We start from the raw sequence: 21,533 nt of genomic DNA, 5'->3' as shown, positions 1-21,533 counted from the left end.
GAAATCCTGGGGGCAGAGTATATTTGTGACACTCCCCTCTAAAAGCTCCTAGGTCTGTCCAGGTCCTCATCTGATCTGGTCTGCAGTCAGCACTGTCCTAGTGTGGGCGAGAGGAGAAATCTCCCCACGTCGATTGAAACTGCTTGGCCAGAAACTGAGCTCTCTCCTCAGAGTCAAAGACAGAGAACCCACAGAGTCTGGGCATGTGGGCCAGGACGCCCGCCCCTGCCCTGCATGGCCTTGGCAGCAGTGGTGTGCCCCAGGCGCCACCTGCAGGAGAATGTGGGTCACAGCACTGAGGCTGAGGGAATGGTGCTGCACTCCTTTACCGCCTAAGCCTGAGGAAGGTCTGGAAGCTTCCATCCTGCACTTTCAGAGCCAGGAGCTCCCTGCAGAGGGACCACGTGGAAGGGCATGTGGGGGAGCCCTCAAGCCCCCTAAGTGGCCTGTCACTTAGCATGGGTAACCGAGGGAGGTGGGGGGAACACTGAAGTCCTTGTCTGTGCACAGGAGGGGAAAGGAGGGGTTGGGAGGCTGGAGGAGTTGACATTTATACCTGTCTGATTAGGAGAAAAGGTAAAGGGACTGTCACTACTAATAGGATGAAAAATACGCAAAACTTGAGGCCAACACGACGAAAATGGAATCACCGCAACTTGAACCAACCAGCAAAACAAACCCACAAATCTGGAGTAAAATCAGGCATGTGTGCCACCACGGGCGCTACCACTGAGTGTTTCTCCAGCTTTTCCTTTTCAATCATCTAACAGTGACTTTTATCTGTACTGTTTCTAGGATTCTTGGAGCAAAGTGATTTTTAAAATAAGTGACTTGACTGGAGCTGGACTCCTGGGAGGGACAGGTGGGGAGCCCCAGAGAGCAGGGGCCGAGGAAGTCCTCCCGCTGAGCTGGGCCCAGGCCTCCTTCCCCAATGCAGTGAGCTCAGAGCAAAACCCTGGGGCAGACGGAATCGATTAGCCTGCGGGAGAGAACACAGCGGCTGATCGGAGGGGAGGCCTGGGCAGCCTTGGGGGGCGGGGGGGGGGAGGAGGGAGGCAGGGGTGTGCCCTGCTCGATTTCAATCTCCTGCAGGGTGAGGGGTCTGCCACCTGGAAGGGTGAAGGTCAAAGGAGACCCCTGCTGGCGGGAGGAGGGCCTCGGGCAGTGGCTTCTACCTGGCAGGATGGGGTGAGCCGGTCCCCCCCACCCCCCCACTCCCCACCCATGGAAATAACCACCTTTGTTACCGTCGCTAGAAATGAAAGCGCTGTGGCTGGTTTAGAGTACTCTTTGCTTTTAATGCAGCTGAAACCTTTCACAGCCTCACAAAAAGCAACTCGGATCCAAAGCAATAGGCTGCCTGCACAGCGAGCCGAGGGGGATGCCGACCCTGAGACCCCAGCGTGCGAGGGCACGGAGGAAGACAGCCCCCGCCGAGCCCACTCCCGGCTGGCGGCGTTCCCGTCACCGCACATAAGACGCTGTCATTAGTATTTGCAGTCATTTTCAGATGCTTAGTATTTCGTGTTGGAAAACATATTCTGAGGCTGTAATGCCGGCAGGCACAGTGGATGGCTCCCAGGGAGGGCCGGGCCCCCGTGGCTCTTGCTCAGTTTCATGACTCCGTCCAGCAGCTTTCTGGCCTTTAGGGGAGGGAGGGGGACAAAGTTAGCCAGGTGGCAGGATGGGGTCAGCCTGTCTCTGTTCAGACACACTGTCCCGTGCAGGGGCAGATGCTGTCCCTTGGGCCCCGGAGCCAGGTCCCCAGAGGCCCCGGTGTCCACACGCAGCTGTCTACGTAACTGCCAATCAAGGAAGGGACAAGGGAGGATCCACTCTCCTGCTCACGTCACCACAGCTGGCACTGTCCCAACTGCGATCCCACCTGAGACTCACACCTGCCCCGGGAGGTGGGGCCGAGACTCAGACATGGGAACAGGACCCAGCATGCTGAGGTGGAGGGAATCCCTGGGCCTGGAACGAGGTGTGGGCTCTCCTCCAAACGCCCTGTCCCCTGCCCATCCGTTGGGCCAGAAGGAGGTGCCCACAGCCCCTCGCCCTGGCCGGCCTGGCCTGATCAGGGCTGGCTGGACCCCACCCATGCACGAATTCATGCACCGGGCCTCTAGTTTTTAAGAAAACCATTTGTTTTCAAATAAAGCCGACAAATACTTACCACCTCCAGGTCCTCTGTGGCCTTCCTCACCTCCTTGAACGGTGCCATGCCTTGAAACGTTTTCCTCCGCTCCTGCATTTGCCGGATGTGCTGCCGCAGCTTCCCCTCCAGGCCCTGCTCCTGGAAGGCCCTGCAGAGCCCAGGCCCGGCCTCAGACTGGGAGAAGGAGCCTTCCTTCCCCTCCAGACCAAAGCAGAGCCTGGGGCTTGCACCCCCCGCCCCCGTGAGGGTGAGGCAGTGAAGGGGATGATGAGCCACCAGAGGCCACCCGCCCCTCCCTCCCGGCGCCAGCTCATAGCCAGGCCTGGGCGACTCTCCCCACCCTTCCCCTCGGCTCCAAGCTGCTGGGACACACACTGTATTTTAAAACCTTCAAGTTAAGATGTTGCACTTTTAGGGCCCTGCACATCATGCCACGTGACAAAGAGCGTGTCTGTTTTCACGTCAGATCCATGGTTGTAATAAATCCTCAATCAGAGAAACATTGAACTAAATGAGGACTTTAAACGTATTTGCTCTGTCAGCATCCGGGCTTTGGGTTCACACCCTTTGATTTCTAACAAAGAAGCACAGAGAGGCAGAAAGAGGCCTGAGACTCTAGTGGGAGGCACGGACTGCTGTGGGGAGGCGCAGTGGGGGCCGAGAAGGCACGCCAGCGAAGGGAGAACATGGGGACCTAAAGAAATGCTGGGGCGCAGCTGCTGCTCCGAGAGGGGAGGGGTCCCTAAGGATGTGCGGACACTGGGAGGGAGATGACAAGCCCAGCGGTCCCTGAGGGTGGGACCCATCCTTCCTGCTGTCGGTGCTACCTGAGCCCCCAGATGCCTGGACCTCTGCCCATGAGATGCTGGTGGGAACCAAGACCGACCTCTGAACCGGGGGTGGGAGGGAGCATCAGCCCCCAGAACCAACCTCGGCTCGTTACTTGCTTGTGGTGACTTCTCTTTGAGCTGTCCCCCTTTCCCAGGCGGAGTCGCTGGCTTTTTCTCATCGTGGATCAGATCTGTGGCAAAGGGAAGCTTGGGTGCCTCCTAGGGAAACAAGGTGTTCTCAGGAGCCCACGGAGACTGCTGTGGGCACAGACAGTCGTCCACGGAGGCCGATCAGTGGCCGTCAGAGAACAGCGGTCCCTGCACTGCGGTCACCACCGGGCCTCGGCCGCCGGCTGGACGTGCTGCTGGCCGGGGTGAAGGGCCGGGCACAGAGCAGGGTGACAGGCGCTGGATATGCACGTGGCCGTGCTTTTAAATCACTAGGTTTCAAACGGGAACGTAACTGACAGAGAGTCCGAAAGCCTGTGCTGTCGGTGACCTGTTGGAGCTCCCCTGCCCCGGCCCTGCTGCACACCTGCCCGTGCTCTGTCCCGGGCAGGCGGGCGTCCCGAAACGCCCCTGGGATGTGGCCCTGCGCCATCGCTGGCTTCAGCGGACAACATGCTGGATTCGGTGTGTGTTTGTTTTTTCGCTAATAGCGCTGTCCCGTCGCCCACTCCCCACTGGAGCAGGTCCACGGTGGAGTGGGTGTGAGTACTTGGAGCGGGGAGGGACACGTGGGGAGTCGCATTCTCTCTCCAGCTTTCCTGTCCCTCAAAGTTTGCCTGTCCGATGGCCGCCCCGCTGTGAGGTGGACAGCAGACAGGGCGCCTTCCCCCAGAATGGGGGCGCAGAGGCAACCTTGCCCTGTGGGGTGCCAACAGGGGACACGCCTCAAACAAAAGAACTGAAGGAACATTGTGCCAAGTTCAAATGTGCACGTGCCTGACCGCTCACGGGAGATAAGCAAGCCAGCACGTCCAGGCCGCGGCTGCCCTGTCCATCAGACCCCAAATGCGACCTGGGAGCCGGCGGCCCCAGCCTTGAAAACGGAGGGCCTGAGGCCACTCAACCACCACTTCTTGGCTTCTAAGGTGACTGACCTCCCTGGAGCTGAGGGGACCACAGACACGGAGACCCAGCAAGACACCTGTGGGCACACTCGACTCCCGACGGTGCAGAGCGCAGACCGCAGGTTCACTGAGGGCCAGCCCAGCCCCACCCCCTGCGCTGGGGCCTGCGGGCCTCAGTCTTCACCTGTGAAAGGGGGATGTTTGCAGCACCCGCGCATCCCAGGCCTGAACAGGAGGAGCACAGGGCACTCAACCGTGCAAGCGGCTGGCAGCGGCTGGCAGCGCCCGACGGCCGCTCTCCTGTCTCACCGCAGCCCCACCTCCCGCCAGCACCGCCTACCAGCGTCCGTCTTGGAGGCCGGAGTTTGCCGAGTTCCCTCTTCCTCTTCCTCATCGTCTGGGCTTGCTCTCGCCACTCCAGCAGGACCCTTCTGTCTCTGGAGGAAAGGCACCATCGTATCAGTAGGTCCTGGTGAAGCGCAGCTGCACAACTTACAAGGACTCTCCTGTCATTTTTAAAGCTCCGCACGAAAGCCCTTCACTTCCAGTCCATCCGTCCAGAGGGCAGACACTGGCCTGACCGGCACAGCACTGGGGGCGGCTTCTGAAATGCTCCCCGGGCAGAGCTGGGCACAGCCGAACTGTCCCAGGGGCAAGCCAGGCCCTCCTCAAGCCCCTGCCAGGTGAAGCATCAGAAGGCCAGGCCGGGGCTGTGGCATCGAGGCCTGCAGGCGCTCACGGTCACCGTAAGATGTGAGAGAGCCGCTGATGAGTCAGCTTCCTCTCAGACACGCGAGTTCCACGTTAGAGAGTGAGCGCGTGTTTTCCCAGTGCCCTCCCCGTGACGGGGCCATGCCCTTGCCAGGCTTCGGCAGGACGGGCTCCACACGGCAAGGGGTTGCCCGCGGCACCCTGGCCCTGCAGTCACACCCGAGGGGAGTCACTGCCCACAGCTCAGAGACGGCTGGGCTGTGCCTCTGGCTTTGGAGATGGGGCGGGACCCATGGGAAGCCTCGCCTGGCCCAGGTCTCCATCTGCCCTTGTGAACTACTTCCTGGGTCTCCCATAGCTTCCGGTGGTCAGCACACCTCCCCAGACCCCTCCTCCCCCAAATCTGGCCTCTGGTCTCCCCTCTCAGCAGATGGCCCCCTGGCCTCTTGCCCCTGCCTGTGTCATGGGCTCTTCCGTCCTCATGGCTCCCCAGGCTCCGCCCACTGCCCCTGTGAGGTCCCGCACGGTGCTTGGTGCTGCCTCGGGATTCAGGTGGCGGTGGGACCAGGTACCTCCTTCCCAGGCTCCCCTGGGGCGTGGTGCTGGTCCTCCTGGCAGCCGTGCCTTCCTGTCAGAGCCTGGGAAGGGCCAGGTGCCCCCCTCTGCACCCCTGCAGAGGCCTCCCCACTAGATCGCCTCCTGCCCCTGCCTGGTGGTTCCCTTGCCCCCAGCTGAGCCCCACTCCCTGGTCCTCCACTCGGCAGTCCTGTGTGGAGCTGTGACTTTGTGACCTCAGGTGCTACCTACCCTCCCAGAAGGTGGGGGTCCATCCTCGTCTCCACCACTTCTCGGGGAACTGGATGGAAGGGACCCCTCCTTGAGAGGCACCGGGTAAAGTCCTTAGGAGCCTCATGTCCTAAGACAACCAGGTCCGCCAGGAGTCTAAGCCACAGGACAGGCCTCCTGCCCTGTCCCCAAGGGGGCCACAGAACGAGCCTCAGGGTTCCAGGCAGAGAAACCAAGAAGAGAGCTTGCATTTGCCCTTGGTGCTTGAGACCTGCCTCTCACAGAGCGTGCAGGGTCCCGGGCACCCGAGTGCTGGTGCCCCCGTGCCACTTCCCTGCCCTGTGCATCGCCATCACGGGCAGAACAAGAGGGGACAGTGGCTGGGGGAGGGAGGGACTCACATGGAAACAAGGGGGCAGAAGAGCTTCCCCAAGGAGTCTAAGGGAGGTGCCGAGGCTGGACTGCAGTTTTAGGAAGTAGAATCGGGGACCAGGCGAAGCGGGGCAGGGGAGGTGGGACCCACCTAGATGCAGAGCAGGGAGGTGCCAGGGGCAGCACAGTGTGTGGGGGCAGGCGCCCTCGGTGGTCAGGAGCAGCCTGTGACATTGGCTCTAGAAGGCTCCTCTCGCGGGGACACAGATGGCCTTGCTCTGCCCGCCAAGCCGCCATGCTCAGTCCTCACCTGGCCCGGAGGTGGACGGCAGGCGGCCCCACCCCTGTAGCCTGGACTCCAGCCAAGGGACACTTTGGGGCACTCTAGGAGGTGGCTGTCCACAGCTGTGGCTGATGACCAGCGTGATCCCAGGAGCAGCCCAGACCACACCCCAAGTCTGAGCTTCTCTGTCATCCCTGCACCAGGGGACAGCCCCGGGGCAGGGACCTCATGTGCCCTGACCAGTTCTGAGGGTCCACTATCGCCCACCTTTCACTGAAGGAAAAGAAACCGACTAGACAGTAGGCCTGGTGGCGGGAGGACAATCGTGCACCCTCAGAACTGGGTCCATGAAAAGTCCGCATCCACCAGGGCCAGAGAGAAGACACACTCACGGGATGGGTTCAGGAGGGTTTATTCATACAGGGCTACTCGCGGGGGAGGGCAGGCAGGTCCCGGGGCAGTGCGGGGACAGTGGGGCTAGCCGCCCAGGCTCTGGCTCCGGGACGAGGGAAGGCGTGGCTGCCGGGTGGAACCCAGGAGTGAGAAGCATGGGGTGGGCCTCTGTGGGGGCCTGGCCAGGCCCAGGTGGCATTCACAGGGAGCGGCAGGTGGAATAAGGTACTGCCCTCCCACTCCCCCTTCTCTCCGACCTCCTCGCTGGGACCCCCCCAGTGACCAAATCCAACCAGGGGGTGAGGGGGTCCCTGGGTGCTGTGGATGAGGCCCATGCTGGCCGGCTCCCAGGGCCCAGAGCACGGGGAAGGCGGGCGGTCAGCAGAGCTGGAGAGAGGGCACGGTGAGCACAGGGGTGGCTGGGGCAGCAGCAGACCCGCGAGGCAAAGGTGAGAGTGAACGGACAAGCTTGTTACTTTTAAATATCGTTCTTTAGAAAAGACCTGTCAGCCAGGTAAGTGACAGGAGAGGAGGGCAGATTAAGGAAGAATAAGAAATTGGAGGTAAGTATAAGAAAGAGGGCAGGCGGCTTGAGGAGGCGGGTGGGGACGGACGTGCAGGGAGAACCTGCCTGGAGACGGCCTGCACTCGGGAAGCAGCACCCGGCTTCCAAACGGGGAGGAACAGCCCGTTCATCAGGAGTGGCCCCCAGGCCCGCCCGGACCCCACGGAGCCCAGCCTCACCTCCTGCGCTGCTCCATCAGCGCCTGCTTCTCCCGCAGCTCCCTGAAGGCCGAGGCCCGCCTCTCCTCCAGCTGCTCTGCTCCTGTCGCCGTCCCTGGCCCCGCCGGGTGCGCTAACGCCAGGCCGGGCAGGGCGTACTTGAAGGAGGGTGGCTTCCTCCTGGAATTACACAAGGTTTTAGCCAACTACCTAACAACACCTTGCGATGAACACACACCTGGAAGATGCGGTAGAAAACACACAACGTAAGAGCAGGGCTTCGGGGCCAGCTGCACCCTGGGCCTGCGTGGAAGGTGCTGCCCTCCACTCCCACCCCCTCAAGCCACCAGGTCACCCCCGGGCTATGGGCTCTGAACCGGCCTCCTCTGAGCAACCTGGATGTGAATGGAAGGAGGGAGGCGGAGGTTTCTAAACAGCAGGCTTGGAGCCGTCCTGCCTGCGAGTGGGTGACTCAGGACTGAGACAGTTGCGAGGTGAGTCCAGGCCGGGCTGCCGCGGAGCCTACACTATGTGCTTCCCACACCTCCGCGGCTGCCATCGGTTAGTAACACTTCAACCGTTTTTATTCTGAAAATGTTCAGCCCTACAGGACAGGTGGAAGGCTAGTGCAATGAACAGCAACACCTTCCCTGGAGACTGAAGATTTTCAGTGTTTTCAATATGCCAACCCCAGCCTTCTCACACACCGTACAGAGACGCACACACAACACACATCACACACACAATGCATGCACATCACACAGCATGCATACACAACACACATCACACATACCCATATAACACATCACATATAACACACATTACATATCTCACGCACATGCAACACACACCATACACCATGAATACACAACACCTATCATGCACATGCAATTCACACACAATACACAGATGAGCACATACCATGCACAGACACACCACACACACACCAGACATGTAACACACACATACACACACACACTCAAACACATAGGATTTGGGCTTTTCTCTTGTGTAACCACCTACGTGGAGCCCATGTAGGGGTGACTTTAACCCAAAGCCAGGCTGGTACTGCTGCCTAACTAGTGAAGGCAGTGCACACACACACATCCCTCATGTTTTAGAAGATAGTTGCAAAGTAGTTTTTCAACTTGGAAAAGACCTGACGACACCCCTTGGCTTAGGAGTCGTACCTGAGGGCGTGTCTGGGGTTGGGGCGCGCTTCGTCCCGGCTGCGCAGCACGGCCCGGAGGTTCGGAGGCAGCTCCATGGCGAGGAGCTGGTTTTGCAGAACCTCCGCCTGCTCCTTCTCCACGATCTCCTGCCGCAGCTTCCAGAAGCGCCTGATCTCCTCCTCACTCGGCCAGTCCTCCCAGGAATCGGCCGATTTCCTGAGATCACTCAGGTCCAGTTTTTCAACAGGCGGGAACCGGTCCTCCATTTCTTTCAACCTGGTCCCCTTTGGCCCCTGAGAATTAGCGGTGTCTCCCTTGGGTGCACATTCTCCGGGTAAGGCCAGCAGGGGATATGGCAGCTGATTTAGGCTCATCGCTAGTAAAATAAAATCCCGACTCAGGTGACTGCGCTGCAGCCCTAGGCCGAGCCTCAAGCGGAGCCCAGGCAGCTCCCTCCGCCCAGGCTCTCACAGTCCCTGCAAACCCATGTAAGTGAAGCTGCTTCCTATGCACATCCTTTGGTGTCTTAATTTCTAATCAACTTTAAGCCCATGTGCCTGCTGCTTTTGTCTGGCGATGCTTTTGTTGACTTTCAGACACTCTGATCTCTAGCTCTAGGTGAATTATCTGGGAGCAAACTGGCCTGAAATGTATTCATCCTCTGACTCTGCAGGGTCCCGCATGAGCCGTTGGAGCCACGGTGTCCCACAGACCCGTGTCGCCTGGCTGCGTGAGGCCTCCATTCCCATGGGCACAGACACTCAGACAGGCTGGGGTTTTCTCTTGTGTAACCACATCCTTCCCAGGCATGTAGACTCACATTTTAAACAGCTCTGACCACTGTAAGCTACTTCCTGTAAGAAGTGAATTCATCTTCAGCTTTTCAAGTCTAATCTTGTTAGCTATTTTATATATATGCTAGAGGCCCAGTGCACGGATTCGTGCACGGGTGGGGTCCCTCAGCGTGGCCTGCGGCCTTTCTCAATCCAGGACCCCTCGGGGGATGTAGCAGTGCCGATCTGATAGGCGGCCAGGGAAGAGCCCCAGCCGGGGCGGGCGCAGCTCCAGTCGTGAGCCCGGCTTCTGGCTGAGCGGCGCTCCTCCTGTGGGAGCACACTGACCACCAGGGGGCAGCTTCTGCATTGAGCGTCTGCCCCCTGGTGGTCAGTGCATGTCATAGTGACCAGTCACCAGTTGTTCAGTTGTAAAGGTTGCTTAGGCTTTTATAGATAGATATAGATATAGATATAGATATAGATATAGATATAGATATAGATATAGATATAGATATAGATATAGATATAGATATAGATATAGATATATAGATATAGATATAGATGATATAGATATAGGGATAGACATAGAGATAGATATAGAGATAGACATAGAGATAGAGACATAGACATAGACATAGATATAGATATATACTAGAGAGAGAAGAGAGAGGGATAAAGAGATAGAAACATTGATGAGACAGGAACATCATCCATCAGCTGCATCCTGCTCGCCCCACACTGGGGATCAAGCCTGCAACCTGGGCCTGTGCCCTGCCTGGGAATCAAACCGGTGACTTCTTGGTTCCTGGGTCGATGCTCAACCGCTGGGCCACACAGGCTGGGTTCTACCTTTTTTTCTTGTCGATTACGTGTCTATTGTATTAAACAGGTACAGACTTCAATGTGAAAACACAAAAACTGCAATGGGGTTGCAGGGTAATAATGAGGACGATGACCCTAAATATTCATTGCTTATGAAAGCATAAAATTCTAGTATTTTGCAAGATCAATGTTTTGCAACTTTTTTCTCTAAGAAAAAGCCGTTCTCTAAACACAACATCCAGGAGGAGAGCTCAGAATGTGAAACAGGTAGAGCCTTTGCTGTCAAGCACTGTTATTACAGCGTGTGCCCCGCACAACTGCATGGGTCTCCGGTGGGACCCGGTGGGCAGCTGAGTGAGATGCGCTGGTGCCACACAGGACATGACACACACATGCATAGGAGAGCACACTCCCAATGCTATATGCTCCTGACCACTACATACATGGGGTTGGTGTTTTTAAAGAAAAGTGGTTTAGCTCTAGCCAGTTTCTCAGTGGTTAGAGCGTCGGCCTATGGACTGAAGGGTCCTGGGTTCGATTCTGGTCCAGGACATGTACCTTGGTTGCAGGCTCAATCCCTGGGTCCTGGTCAGGGTGTGTGCAGGAGGCAACCAATCGATGTGTCTCTCTCACATCAGTGTTTCTCTCTGTCTCTCCCTCTCCCTTCCTCTCTCAACAATTCTCCTCAGGTGAGGAAAAGAAAAAAGAGAGAGGGGGAGAGGGAGAGGGAGAGGGAGAGGGAGAGGGAGAGGGAGAGGGAGAGGGAGAGGGAGAGGGAGAGGGAGAGGGAGAGGGAGAGGGAGAGGGAGAGGGAGAGGGAGAGGGAGCGGAAGAAAGAAAAGGAAGAAAGAAAGAAAGAAAGAAAGAAAGAAAGAAAGAAAGAAAGAAAGAAAGAGAAAGAAAGTCTACAGAATGGGCAATCGTTGTCTAATGGACCGAGCAATTCCTGAAATAGTTACGTGAGGTGCTTGGGGTGAGGACTGTTTCGTTACGTTCATCCCAGTGAACTTTTTTTTTTTTTTTTTTTTTATATATTTTATTGATTTTTCACAGAGAGGAAGGGAGAGAGATAGAGAGTTCGAAACATCGATGAGAGAGAAACATCGATCAGCTGCCTCCTGCACACCTCCCACTGGGGATGTGCCCGCAACCAAGGTACATGCCCTTGACCGGAATCGAACCTGGGACCTTTCAGTCCGCAGGCTGACGCTCTATCCACTGAGCCAAACCGGTTTCGGCCATCCCAGTGAACTTTTACCCAAACCCGCTCCCGACAGGCTCCATCGTGGGCACTGAGGATGCAAGCCCGTGAGCACGGAGCCAGGGAAAGACGGGGCTCTGCTGTCAGCAAGGAGACCGTGTGTGAAGCAGGTGCTGGGAGCGTCCAGCGGGGACACGTGAGGCTCCCGTGTTCCTGGGGACATGATTAAAGAGAGGAGGTGCCCTGGGCCCAGATTTCAAAAAGCACTCGCTTCTGTTTTGAGGCAGTTTGTCCTAATAATTGTCCCACGAACCTTGAGAAGCTGGGTCTCGGCGGGAGGGGAGCTTGGTGGCAGAGCCTTGCAGGAACCTCAGGATGGCGGCCGGGCCCTTCTGCACTATGACCTGAGGCGGGAACTCCAGAGGGCAGTGCCGCAGGTTCAGCGCTCTCAGCGTCGTCACGTTCCCTGGCGGAGAGGAAGAACCATCAGCATGTTACACACACTCCTGTGCAATGGAGACAGGAGATGACAGTTACTTCCGCACATTAGGAAAAAGAGAACCTGTTGAGAATTCTGGGTAAAATTATATGACAGATGTCTGAGATTTGTTTTAAAAAAAAATAACACAAAACCCTGCAGGGGGGATGGATTTCATACATTAAGACCAGTCTAATTATAAAATTAAATAAACCAAGTAAAATAAAATAAACAGAAGCAGCAACAGCAGCCCTCTAGTAAAAATCACCAAAAGCTGCCATAATATCCAAAATGCCTATCTTCAACAATACCAAAAACTACAAGGCATGCGAAGAAAAGCAAAATGTGGCTTGTACTCAGGAAACAAGCAGCCAAGAGAAAGGGTCTCTGAGCAGGCTCCGATGCTGGCGTTAACATACAAAAACATCAAAGCAGTTGTTATAAGCATGTTCAAAGAAATGAAAAAAACATACTTAAATACTTCAAGGAAAGTATAGTAACACGTCTCAACAAATACAGAATGTCAATAAAAATAGAATTGTTAAATAACCAAATAGCAGTTTTAGACTTAAAAATTACAAAGACTGAAATTAAAAATTCACTAGCCTCAAAATGACAAAAGCATATACAAGATGACAAAAGAAACAAGTCAACGTAAAGATGGATAATAAGTGTGCAGGCTGAGGTCCGAGAGAAAAAAGATTAAAACAACAACAACAGAACTCAAGAGACCCATGGAACATCAAGAATGCTAACATACATGTAACAACCATCATAGGAGGAGCAAAAGAGAGGGTTAGAAAAAAGTCTGAGCAAACCATGGCCAACGTAACTCTAATTTGATGATAAACATTAATCTATATGTCGAAGAAGCTTAACAAATCCCAAGTAATATAAACTACAAGGATTCACACTGAGAAACATCACAAACTACTGAAAGACAAAGAAATAATCTTGAAAACAGCCAGAGAAAGACAACTCCGCACCTACAAGGGAACAGCAACAATAAGATCAAGAGCGGACTTCCTGGGGAAAGCAGTGGTGGCCTGAGCACAGGGGAGCAGATGTCCTCAGTGCTGTCAATCAAGGGCTCTGGGTCTGGCAAACTCTCCTTCAAAAATGCAGATGAAGATATTCCAAAACTGATGCAGGTAGAAATATATCATCTGAATCAATCTATAACAATTAAGAAAATGAATTAGTAATTTAAAATCCGCCCCCCCCCCACACACACATGCACATACAATCTCAAGTCTAGTTGCAAATCACTGAACTGAATGGATGAGTTTAACAGCAGATTAGACTAACCAGAAGACCTAGAACTCAAGGCAGGTCAATCCTATATAATAAAAGGCGAATATGCAAATTGTCCCCTTGACCAGGAGTTTGAACCAGGGGGCGGGGCCGGCCAACCGCCCACATCCCCTCCCCCCGGCCAGCCCGGCCCTATTGGCCCCAATCAGGGCAGGCGAGCCAGACCCCACCTGTGCACAAATTCGTGCACCGAGCCTCTAGTGAAAAACAATAGAAAATGGAACACAGAGAGAAAAAAAGAATGGGGGGAGTATTCAAGGCACGTGGGACAGAATCAAAATCTAAACCTGTGTAACTGGAGTCTCAGGAAGAGCGGAAATGATAATGAGAAAGAAGCAACATTCCAGTTAAAAGGCAGAGACCATCAGACTGGACAGAAGAGTGACACCCAACCACACCTGCCTACAGCTGACAACGCAGAGGCTGAAGTCAAAGCTGGGAAGGCGCACGCACGCACGCGGATGGTGGCCAGCAGGAGGCTGAAGTCGAGTGCCGATGAGCACGGGAACACGCATGTGAAAACCACAGGGCTAGCACTCCACACAAACCAGAGCACCAAAAGGAACAAGAGAATGTAAAAATCCTCAATTTTTGTTCAACCAGTAACATCGTATCAAAATATAAAGCAGCAGAAGATGATGGATCTGAAAGGAAAGGTTCCCTCGCTCCTCACACTAGGCTGCGAGTCACTCTTTAGGTGTGGAAATCACGCAGGAGCGCTGACCGCTCTGGGGAGCCCGAGGACAGAGGCGGAGGGGCGTGAACAGCGCGCGGGCCTCCCCTCGGGGCCACGCCTGACGTCCACTGCAGGTTGCAGCAACCTCACTAGCCTGCATTTTAAAACCACCTTCTATGGGTTGTGTGAGTACTTACCCAGCTGCACAGGTAACACTTTGATAGGATTTCTTTCTAAAAGCAAAGTTTTCAAATACCTTTAAAACAAAACAGAACATACGTCATTTAAAAAGCAGAAAGTCGAGGAACCATCCCTAAATGATACCGCGTTTCTTCATTTGTCTTCTCTTTAAGGCGGCAATGCCGCAGACCCACAGCGTGACCACAGGCCCGGTCAACTGTCCCAGCATCGGGGCCGAGCGCTCGCCCGGCACCGCTGACCTCGGGGCCAGGCAATGCCTGGCTGGGGGACTGTCCTGTGCCGGCAGGGTGTTTATAGCAGCATCTAGGCCTGTCCCCACAAGATGCCAGTAAACCACCCCCTACCCCGTGACAGCCACAAAACCTGCAGACATTGCCGGTTGTGCGCGGAGGGGGGCAAATTCTCCTGGCTGAGAACCAGTGTGCGGGCGGTGGGTGCCCCGTGACACATGCCCCACACGGGGGTGCCTGAGGTGTGTGGTGATGCACCCCAGCGTTTCCAGGTGCTCTGGGCAAATGTTTTCCACGGTCAAGAGCGTCGGGAGACTCGTGTTGGGCGGCGTGTCTGCCCTGCTTAGGGAGGTGATTCACACGCTCGTGGCCGGAGAAGCCCCAAAGCAAAGACACCTGGTTTCGGGGCATTTTCTCCCCGTAGTTGACACCTGTTCGCATGACTTGTAAAATTTAGCACAAAAGGGACCACAGGAGCTGACAATTTTCTATTTACCTTCCGGGGAGCGTTGTTACTTGGGCCGCTTTGGGTAGTAGCCCCTTTGTATCTGCTGACACGCAGCAGCCACTGGGACAGCATCTGGGGCTTCCGGAGATGCCGCGACAGAACTGCCGCGGCAAAGGGCCCTCACCTCCCAACACCAGGGACATTCTTGTTGTTGGTTGGTTTGGGGATATACAACCTGGCGGCCACCGACTGACCTGAAAGGGTATCAGGCCTGTTTCCACCCTATATAATAACACATTGAAATATTCGGTGCACACTTTAAATGACACCCCGTGCTGATCCATCATTTCCTTTCACAGACTTCCCCCTGGACATAGGCGTCTATGGGAACCGAGCCGCTCATAGGGGCACCTGGGCTGAGGCCACTCCTCACGCATCCGCTCTGGCCGCGAGCTCACGCCGCCGACCCTGAAGGGGCACGTTCGTTCTGGGTTGTTTTCACTAGGCTGTGTGGGAAGTTTAAGGCTTTCAATAGGCGCACAATCACTTAAAAGTTATAATGAGCGTGTTTCAGGTCTTCCGCAGGCCACTCTGATTTTAATGATGTAGTGGGTTACACATCACACGCACAATTATGTCTTAAACAACAGTAAGCAGCTGGCTTTGACTGGAAAAGCAAAGATTCTGACATTTGAGAACTGTGTGCTTATTTTAGAAGAATAGTGTTTAGGGGAAAGCACTTCATTTTTACCTTTTGAGTAGCAATTACTCTCCGCAAAATTTATGGACAAAAAGCACTAGATTATCCTAAACACAGAAGAGGACCGTGTGAAGAACAGCGCCTCCCCAGGCCGCCTCGGAGGACTGGGGAGGCCACTCGGGTCAGCTGTAAGGGGGGAGGAGGAAGCAGCCAAGACAGCACTCAGCCCCGGCACACAGCCAGCTGCAGACCAGGCTCGGCAATGCACCTGCCTGGCCGGCTCTATGCAGCCAGGGACGTGACTCCCCGCAGGTGATCTGCTCCACAGACCCCCTGACCCCAGGGGCTCCAGGAAGAGGGGTCCTGGCTCTGCCCCCATCCTGATGGAGATGCCAGCTCATCATGACATTCGCTGCTTCCTCGAGGAGCCTGCGAAGGCACCAAGGATCGGAGACATTTTCTCTTACTCTTACAGGTGACAGAATACTCACTTGTGTTTTTTTTAATCCTCACCTAAGGATATTTTCCCATTGATTTTTTTAGAAAGAGGAAGAGAGAGGGAAAGACAGAGAGAAATATCGATGTGAGAGAAACACATCAATTGGTTGCCTCCAGGGCCCAGGCCGGGGAGGAGCCTGCAACCCAGGTACTTGTCCTTGACCAGAATCGAACCTGGGACCCTTTGGTCCACAGGCTGATGCTCTATCCACTGAGCCAAACCGGCTAGGGCAATACTCACTTCTTAAAAACTGCTTTTAAAAATGGTGAGCAACAGCCGAAACCGGTTTGGCTCAGTGGATAGAGTGTCAGCCTGCGGACTGAAGAGTCCTGGGTTCGATTCCGGTCAAGGGCATGTACCTTGGTTGCAGGCACATCCCCAGTGGGAGGTGTGCAGGAGGCAGCTGATCGATGTTTCTCTCTCATCGATGTTTCTGGCTCTCTATCCCTCTCCCTTCCTCTCTGTGAAAAATCAATAAAATATATTTTAAAAAAAAGAAAAAAAAGACAGATCTTAAATTAAATAAATAAATAAATAAAAAATGGTGAGCAATAGCCGGGCGAGTGAAGGGCCCGCTGCAGGCCTGTGCCCCGCTGTTCCAGTGGCCGCCTGGCTTCTGCGCAGTTACTCGTGTCAGAACTGGGGGTGGCCCTCGCACACCTCTCTTCCTCCCACGCCCACATGCAGCCTGAGCCCCACCAGCTCCGGAGCCCGGCGCAGCTCTGCAGGGTCCAGCCTTGCCCGGGCACCGCCTCGTGCATGCACCGCTGCAGGGGCCTCTTAGGTGGCCTCACTGCTGCCACTCCCGCCCCTCCGTACAGTGATCTGAAAGCCAAGTCACATTCCACCCCAATCCACTCAAACCCTCTTTCAAAACGAAATCCAAAACAGCAGCTGTGGCCTACAAGCTTGGCCGGCCACGCTGGCCTCCCTGCGTCCCTCACGTCTCCAAGCACATGCCCGCCCCAGGGCCTTTGCGTGTGCTTCCTCTGCCCAGGTGCGCTGACGCCGAAGGAGGGCCTGAAGTGCTTCTCAGAAGGTTCCAAGGAGTAGGAAGCACTGGGGGGAGGATTGGGTACGGGAGGCAAAGGGGCCAGGAGGGGAGGGGACCTCCTGGTGAGCACGGCTCCCGGATGCTGAGGATGCCAGCTGACGGCCAGCTGCTGGGGAGGGCCCAGGTGAGGAACAGAGGGACACCTGGCACTTGTCCTGAAAGTGGGGGTGCTGGGAATCTCTGGAGTCAGAGCAGGAGAGCACACATTCACTCCTCCAAAATGGGAAGGATTCCTCGTTGTTCGCCAGGAACCAGCACTGACACACATGGTTGTCTTTCCGACCCTTTGGGCGGCTTCACACGACGAGTCAGAGACGGACCCAGACATTACAAACCCCACACGGCCGGTCCAACAAAGGCACTGGCCCCCTCGCCTACTAAGCGTCCTGGGTTACAACAGTCACGTGAATTTGTACACGCGGCCTTCGCACCTCCTGGCCAGCCTCAAAAATACTGTGAAACGATTCTATTCTGAAGTCAAAATTCAACCAGGAGGCGCTGAGCCGCAGCAGAGCAGGCTCTCGGGCATGCTAAAGGGAGGGGGGCTCCGAGGCGGGAGCAGGAGCGCGACTTGCCTGTGAGAGCCAATCCCGGAGGGAAGCGCCTGAATCCGGTTGTGCCGCAGGTCCAGCCAGGTGAGGTGGGGCAGCAGCTGAAAGAAGTCCCGCGGGATTGCGCAGAGCTCATTTCTCTGAAGATGCAATTGCTTCCCAGGAAAGAAGAGACCACGTTTGGTCAACCCACTGAATTTTAAAACGCGATACAGCCTACAAGCGTTTCCGATGAGCTAGTAGCCACCGCCATCACACACATCAGGTTAGAAGGGAAATCGTACCCTTGTACCTTACGTTTAAACAGAAGACACGAGCCGAAACCGGTGTGGCTCAGTGGATAGAGCGTCGGCCTGCGGACTGAAAGGTCCCAGGTTCGATTCCGGTCAAGGGCATGTACCTTGGTTGCGGGCACATCCCCAGTGGGGGGTATGCAGGAGGCAGCTGATCAATGTTTCTCTCTCATCGATGTTTCTAGCTCTCTACCCCTCTCCCTTCCTCTCTGTAAAATATCAATAAAATATATTAAAAAATAAATAAATAAACAGAAGACACGAGACTCAACATGAGAATCGTCAGGACCCGTGCGCCACTGTGGGCGCTGGGAGCGTGTCCTGACCTGAAGACACCCCCATGAGCACAGGCCACCTCTGAAACACCCTTTAACACCACACTCACTCCCAGCGTTTATATCCCTCTTCTCCCACCTGGGCCCACAGCAACTCTGCCCAGTGCGGGAACGGCCCCGTCTGGGCCCAGGGACGCAGCCAAAGGAAATAACGGAAGGACACACACGCTGAGCGGTCTGCTGTGGGTTAACTGTGACCAGCAGCCACACAAGAACAACCGCAGAGCCATCACTGCAGGATTCCCAGTGAAATCAAGTCACCATCATAAGCAGGCACTAGCACGGGAGGCAGGGACAAAGTGCAGAGCACGGGACCTATTAGCTGTGTGACTTGGAACACGTTCCCAAACCTCTCTGTGCTCCGGAGTGCTCACCTGTAACACAGGTCACGTGGCCCACCTCCCAGGGCACACTAGGTGGGCAGGGCTTGGCACACAGCAGTGCCAGGTCAGCCTCGGCCATTGTGACTATGTTGCTGGGCTCCGATGGAACCTTATTCTGGAAGTCACAGGTGATGACACAAGCTAGATCACAAGCAGGCAGGGACTCACCTGGCGAAGGCACTAGGCATACGGTAACATCAGCATGCAACGTCAGCAAAGCGTGGGTGAGCAAGGTTTGCCCTGTTTCAATGTTGACTGGGTTTTTAGGGCTTCTGTGCTTTAAATAAGAGACCGAGACCCAGCTGGCATGGCTCAGTGGTGGAGCGTCGACCCATGAACCAGAAGGTCCCAGTTCGATTCCAGGTCAGGGCACAGGCCCAGGTTATGGGCTCAGTCCCCAGTGTGGGGCATGCAGGAGGCAGCCGATCAATGATTCTCTCTCATCGTTGATGTTTCTATCTCTCTCTCCCTTCCTCTCCGAAATCAATAATACAAATATATAAAATTAGGGACCGAAGGTGCTTTCAGTAGTGGTGTCTAACACAAGCTTTTTGGTGCCCGAGACTTTCTTGAGGAGACAGGACATCAGAATTAGCCCTACGAGGTATTCCCATCGGCTGGTCCCCATGAGCTTCTCATTTGTCTTGAACAGCACACGAAGCCCCAGGTTAACCCTCCTCTCTCTCATTCTAGAATTTCTCTCCTTTAGAGAAGCCGACAAGTAAAAGTCTGGGGTGAGCTGTTCGTTTATGTCTACACGGTCCGTGCACAATACCCCGAGACACGCCCCACTTACTGTAAGGGTGGGAATTTTAAGGATGTCTCCTAAATGTTGAAGACCACTTTGACTCAAGTCTAGAATTGGTGAGGAAGAAAGCATGGCCCCCGGGACACTCTTAGGAATGTCTTTGGCGGGGGCGGCAGGCGGGTTCCCAGCCGGAGCAGCGTCGCTCTCCAGGTCAGCAGTCCCAGGGCCGGTTCCCTCCATCTGTCAGCTGGGAGGAAGCAGTCCTCGGGGCCACCGCTCATCCTCCTGGGTCACCTGGAGCGGGAGGGGACACACCACAATGAGGCACAAGGCCACGTTCCCAGGCGGGACGGGCTAGCGGCCTGGCAGACCTGCGGTGATTTCACCTGCTTACAAAACACTCGCTTTTAATAAGCAATATCATCAGCTTGAATTTAAAATTTAAAATAAATCCCTGGGGTGCAAGAAGGTTCAGATGAAAACGTTCTGCCCCTTACTCTGAACCATGGAGTTCTGAGATACAACTTTCAACTCCAAAACACAGAACAGAAATGGCTATTTCCGGAAGGAACGTTCCAAAGTCTGTAAACCAATGTGTTCCTTCCATAAAATGGGGTGAAGGAACTGCCCCTCCACACCCTCCCAACCCCACCCCCCATCCCTGCCACTGGGCCTTTCTCTGGTTAGTCCTGGTCTGCGTAGGCCTTCAACCTCCTATAAACCTCCCAACAGGGAAAATGTCTGAAAACCAGAGCGAAACACCAGGACCTAACAATGAGCAGGTGGGCTCCAGGTGCCCAGCGCGCCTGCCTCGGTTTCCCCATCAGGCCTGATGGTCCACGCTTGGGGGCGCAGCCTGTACTGGGCACCGCCTTCCATCAGCTGCCCGCCCACCCTCGGGCCCCAGGAGCTCAGAGCTCCCCTCACTCGCACACAGCGCTCATTGCTCCCCGCTCCCTGCGGTGTTCCTCTCGCTCACACACACACCCCTTCTTTCCCTACCTCACCTGGGCACCCCTTCCCCCTCCCTGCGGCGCCCCCCTCCCGCCTCACCTGTGGCGGTCCCCCCACTAACAGGCTGGCGCGCCGAGAGCGCAGGGAGGTGCACCCCAACAATGGAGGCTGCCAGGCACACGCGGTCGCCATGGAGACACGGGCCGCTAGAGGAGGGGCGGGACCCCGCAGGCGCCAAGCCTCGAGGAGGGTGGGTGCGCGTGCGCGCAGGGCAGGGGCCGGCAGCAGCGCTCCTTCGGGTCCCCAGCGCTGGCCGGCCGGCCGCCCGCGACCTCCTCTGCCAGGCGGTCCGTGACACCGACACCCAGAGGGAGGTTGCTGGGCTTCCTGACACCGGGACGCTGTACCAGAGCCAGAGGCATGGTGCGCGAAGGGCACGACCGCGAGGTGGCAGGAGCGAGCTGGGCTTGAGGGCATGGCCCCTGAGGACAGCCGCCTAAACCCGCGGGAAAGGTCGCCTTTCAGGCCCACTGCCCTGCGTCCAGAACTCGAAAGCCCGCCTGTGGTAGACCCGGGTCCTCTAGGGTCACAGGGGGCCACACGACACCTGGCCTGCAGCTCCATCCATGGGTCCAGGGCGTGGTAGGCAGGGGAAGTTGGAGGTAAACTGAGGACGGGTGGCTTGCTGCAAGCTGGACGCCCTGAGCTCTAGCCAGAACCCCACGGTGGATGGGCCACGGGTGCCCTGCAGAAGTGGCACCATTCCTCCTGAACAAGGGGCACCATTCCTCACCCAGCGCAGGCCTCACCCAGGAGTTGGAGAAGCTGAAAGCTGCTCTCCGCCTCGCACCCATGAGGACCGTGAGCAGCTCTGAGTAATGCCGTGAGATGCAGAGCACCGTGCCAGGCAGACCACCAACGTCCATGGCTCATCTCTAAAAAGCCAGGAGGTGGGGTCATCACCCCGATTTTACAGGGGAGATAGAGGAGCAGAGAGGTCACCTGGCCCTGACCTTCTGGTACAAAGACGTTAAGGCTGCTACCTCATGGCTGCCCTCCACCCCCCAATCTCACACAAAATGCCTCCTGTGGCTCAATGAGGAGAGCTGGGGAAGGTGTGTTCCCCCAATCACAGGCCGCCTCACCTTTCAGTAATTTCTAAAAAGCAGAGCACATTCTCTCATTGAAGAGGAAGCAGCAGAGAGAGATGAAGCAGCTTCTTAAGAAACCTCACCTGCAAAGATGGCAAATATCTGCTACACAAAGCAAAGTCAAATATAGTAAATGCTTAATTTTCAGTGTCAAATTAAAGGCTTTCAGACACAAGCTCTTGCTCAAACAGATCATTATTTTCAGGACAATGTCTGAC

The 21,533-nt window shown here is 55.7% G+C and overlaps 1 protein-coding gene across 1 annotated transcript; it reads right to left on the bottom strand.

The window, feature by feature from the left end:
* Positions 1-1,342: 1,342 nt before the first annotated feature.
* On the bottom strand, positions 1,343-20,313 carry LRRC27 (leucine rich repeat containing 27). The gene is made up of 11 exons (XM_080688499.1): positions 20,264-20,313; positions 19,259-19,504; positions 17,476-17,606; positions 13,966-14,024; positions 11,614-11,766; positions 8,520-8,877; positions 7,351-7,509; positions 4,402-4,498; positions 3,089-3,207; positions 2,177-2,306; positions 1,343-1,643 (listed from the first exon to the last, which is right to left on the bottom strand). Exons 2-11 carry the CDS (start codon positions 19,448-19,450, stop codon positions 1,515-1,517), a joined length of 1,527 nt encoding a protein of 508 aa, XP_080544625.1. The 5' UTR covers positions 19,451-19,504; positions 20,264-20,313; the 3' UTR covers positions 1,343-1,514.
* Positions 20,314-21,533: the final 1,220 nt, after the last annotated feature.

The sequence above is a fragment of the Plecotus auritus genome (genome assembly GCF_963455305.1).
Source record: "Plecotus auritus genome assembly, chromosome: 9".
Taxonomy (NCBI): Eukaryota; Metazoa; Chordata; class Mammalia; order Chiroptera; family Vespertilionidae; genus Plecotus; species Plecotus auritus.
The sequence above is the reverse complement of the archived record's forward strand: the minus strand, read 5'-3'. Positions and strand labels throughout refer to the sequence as shown.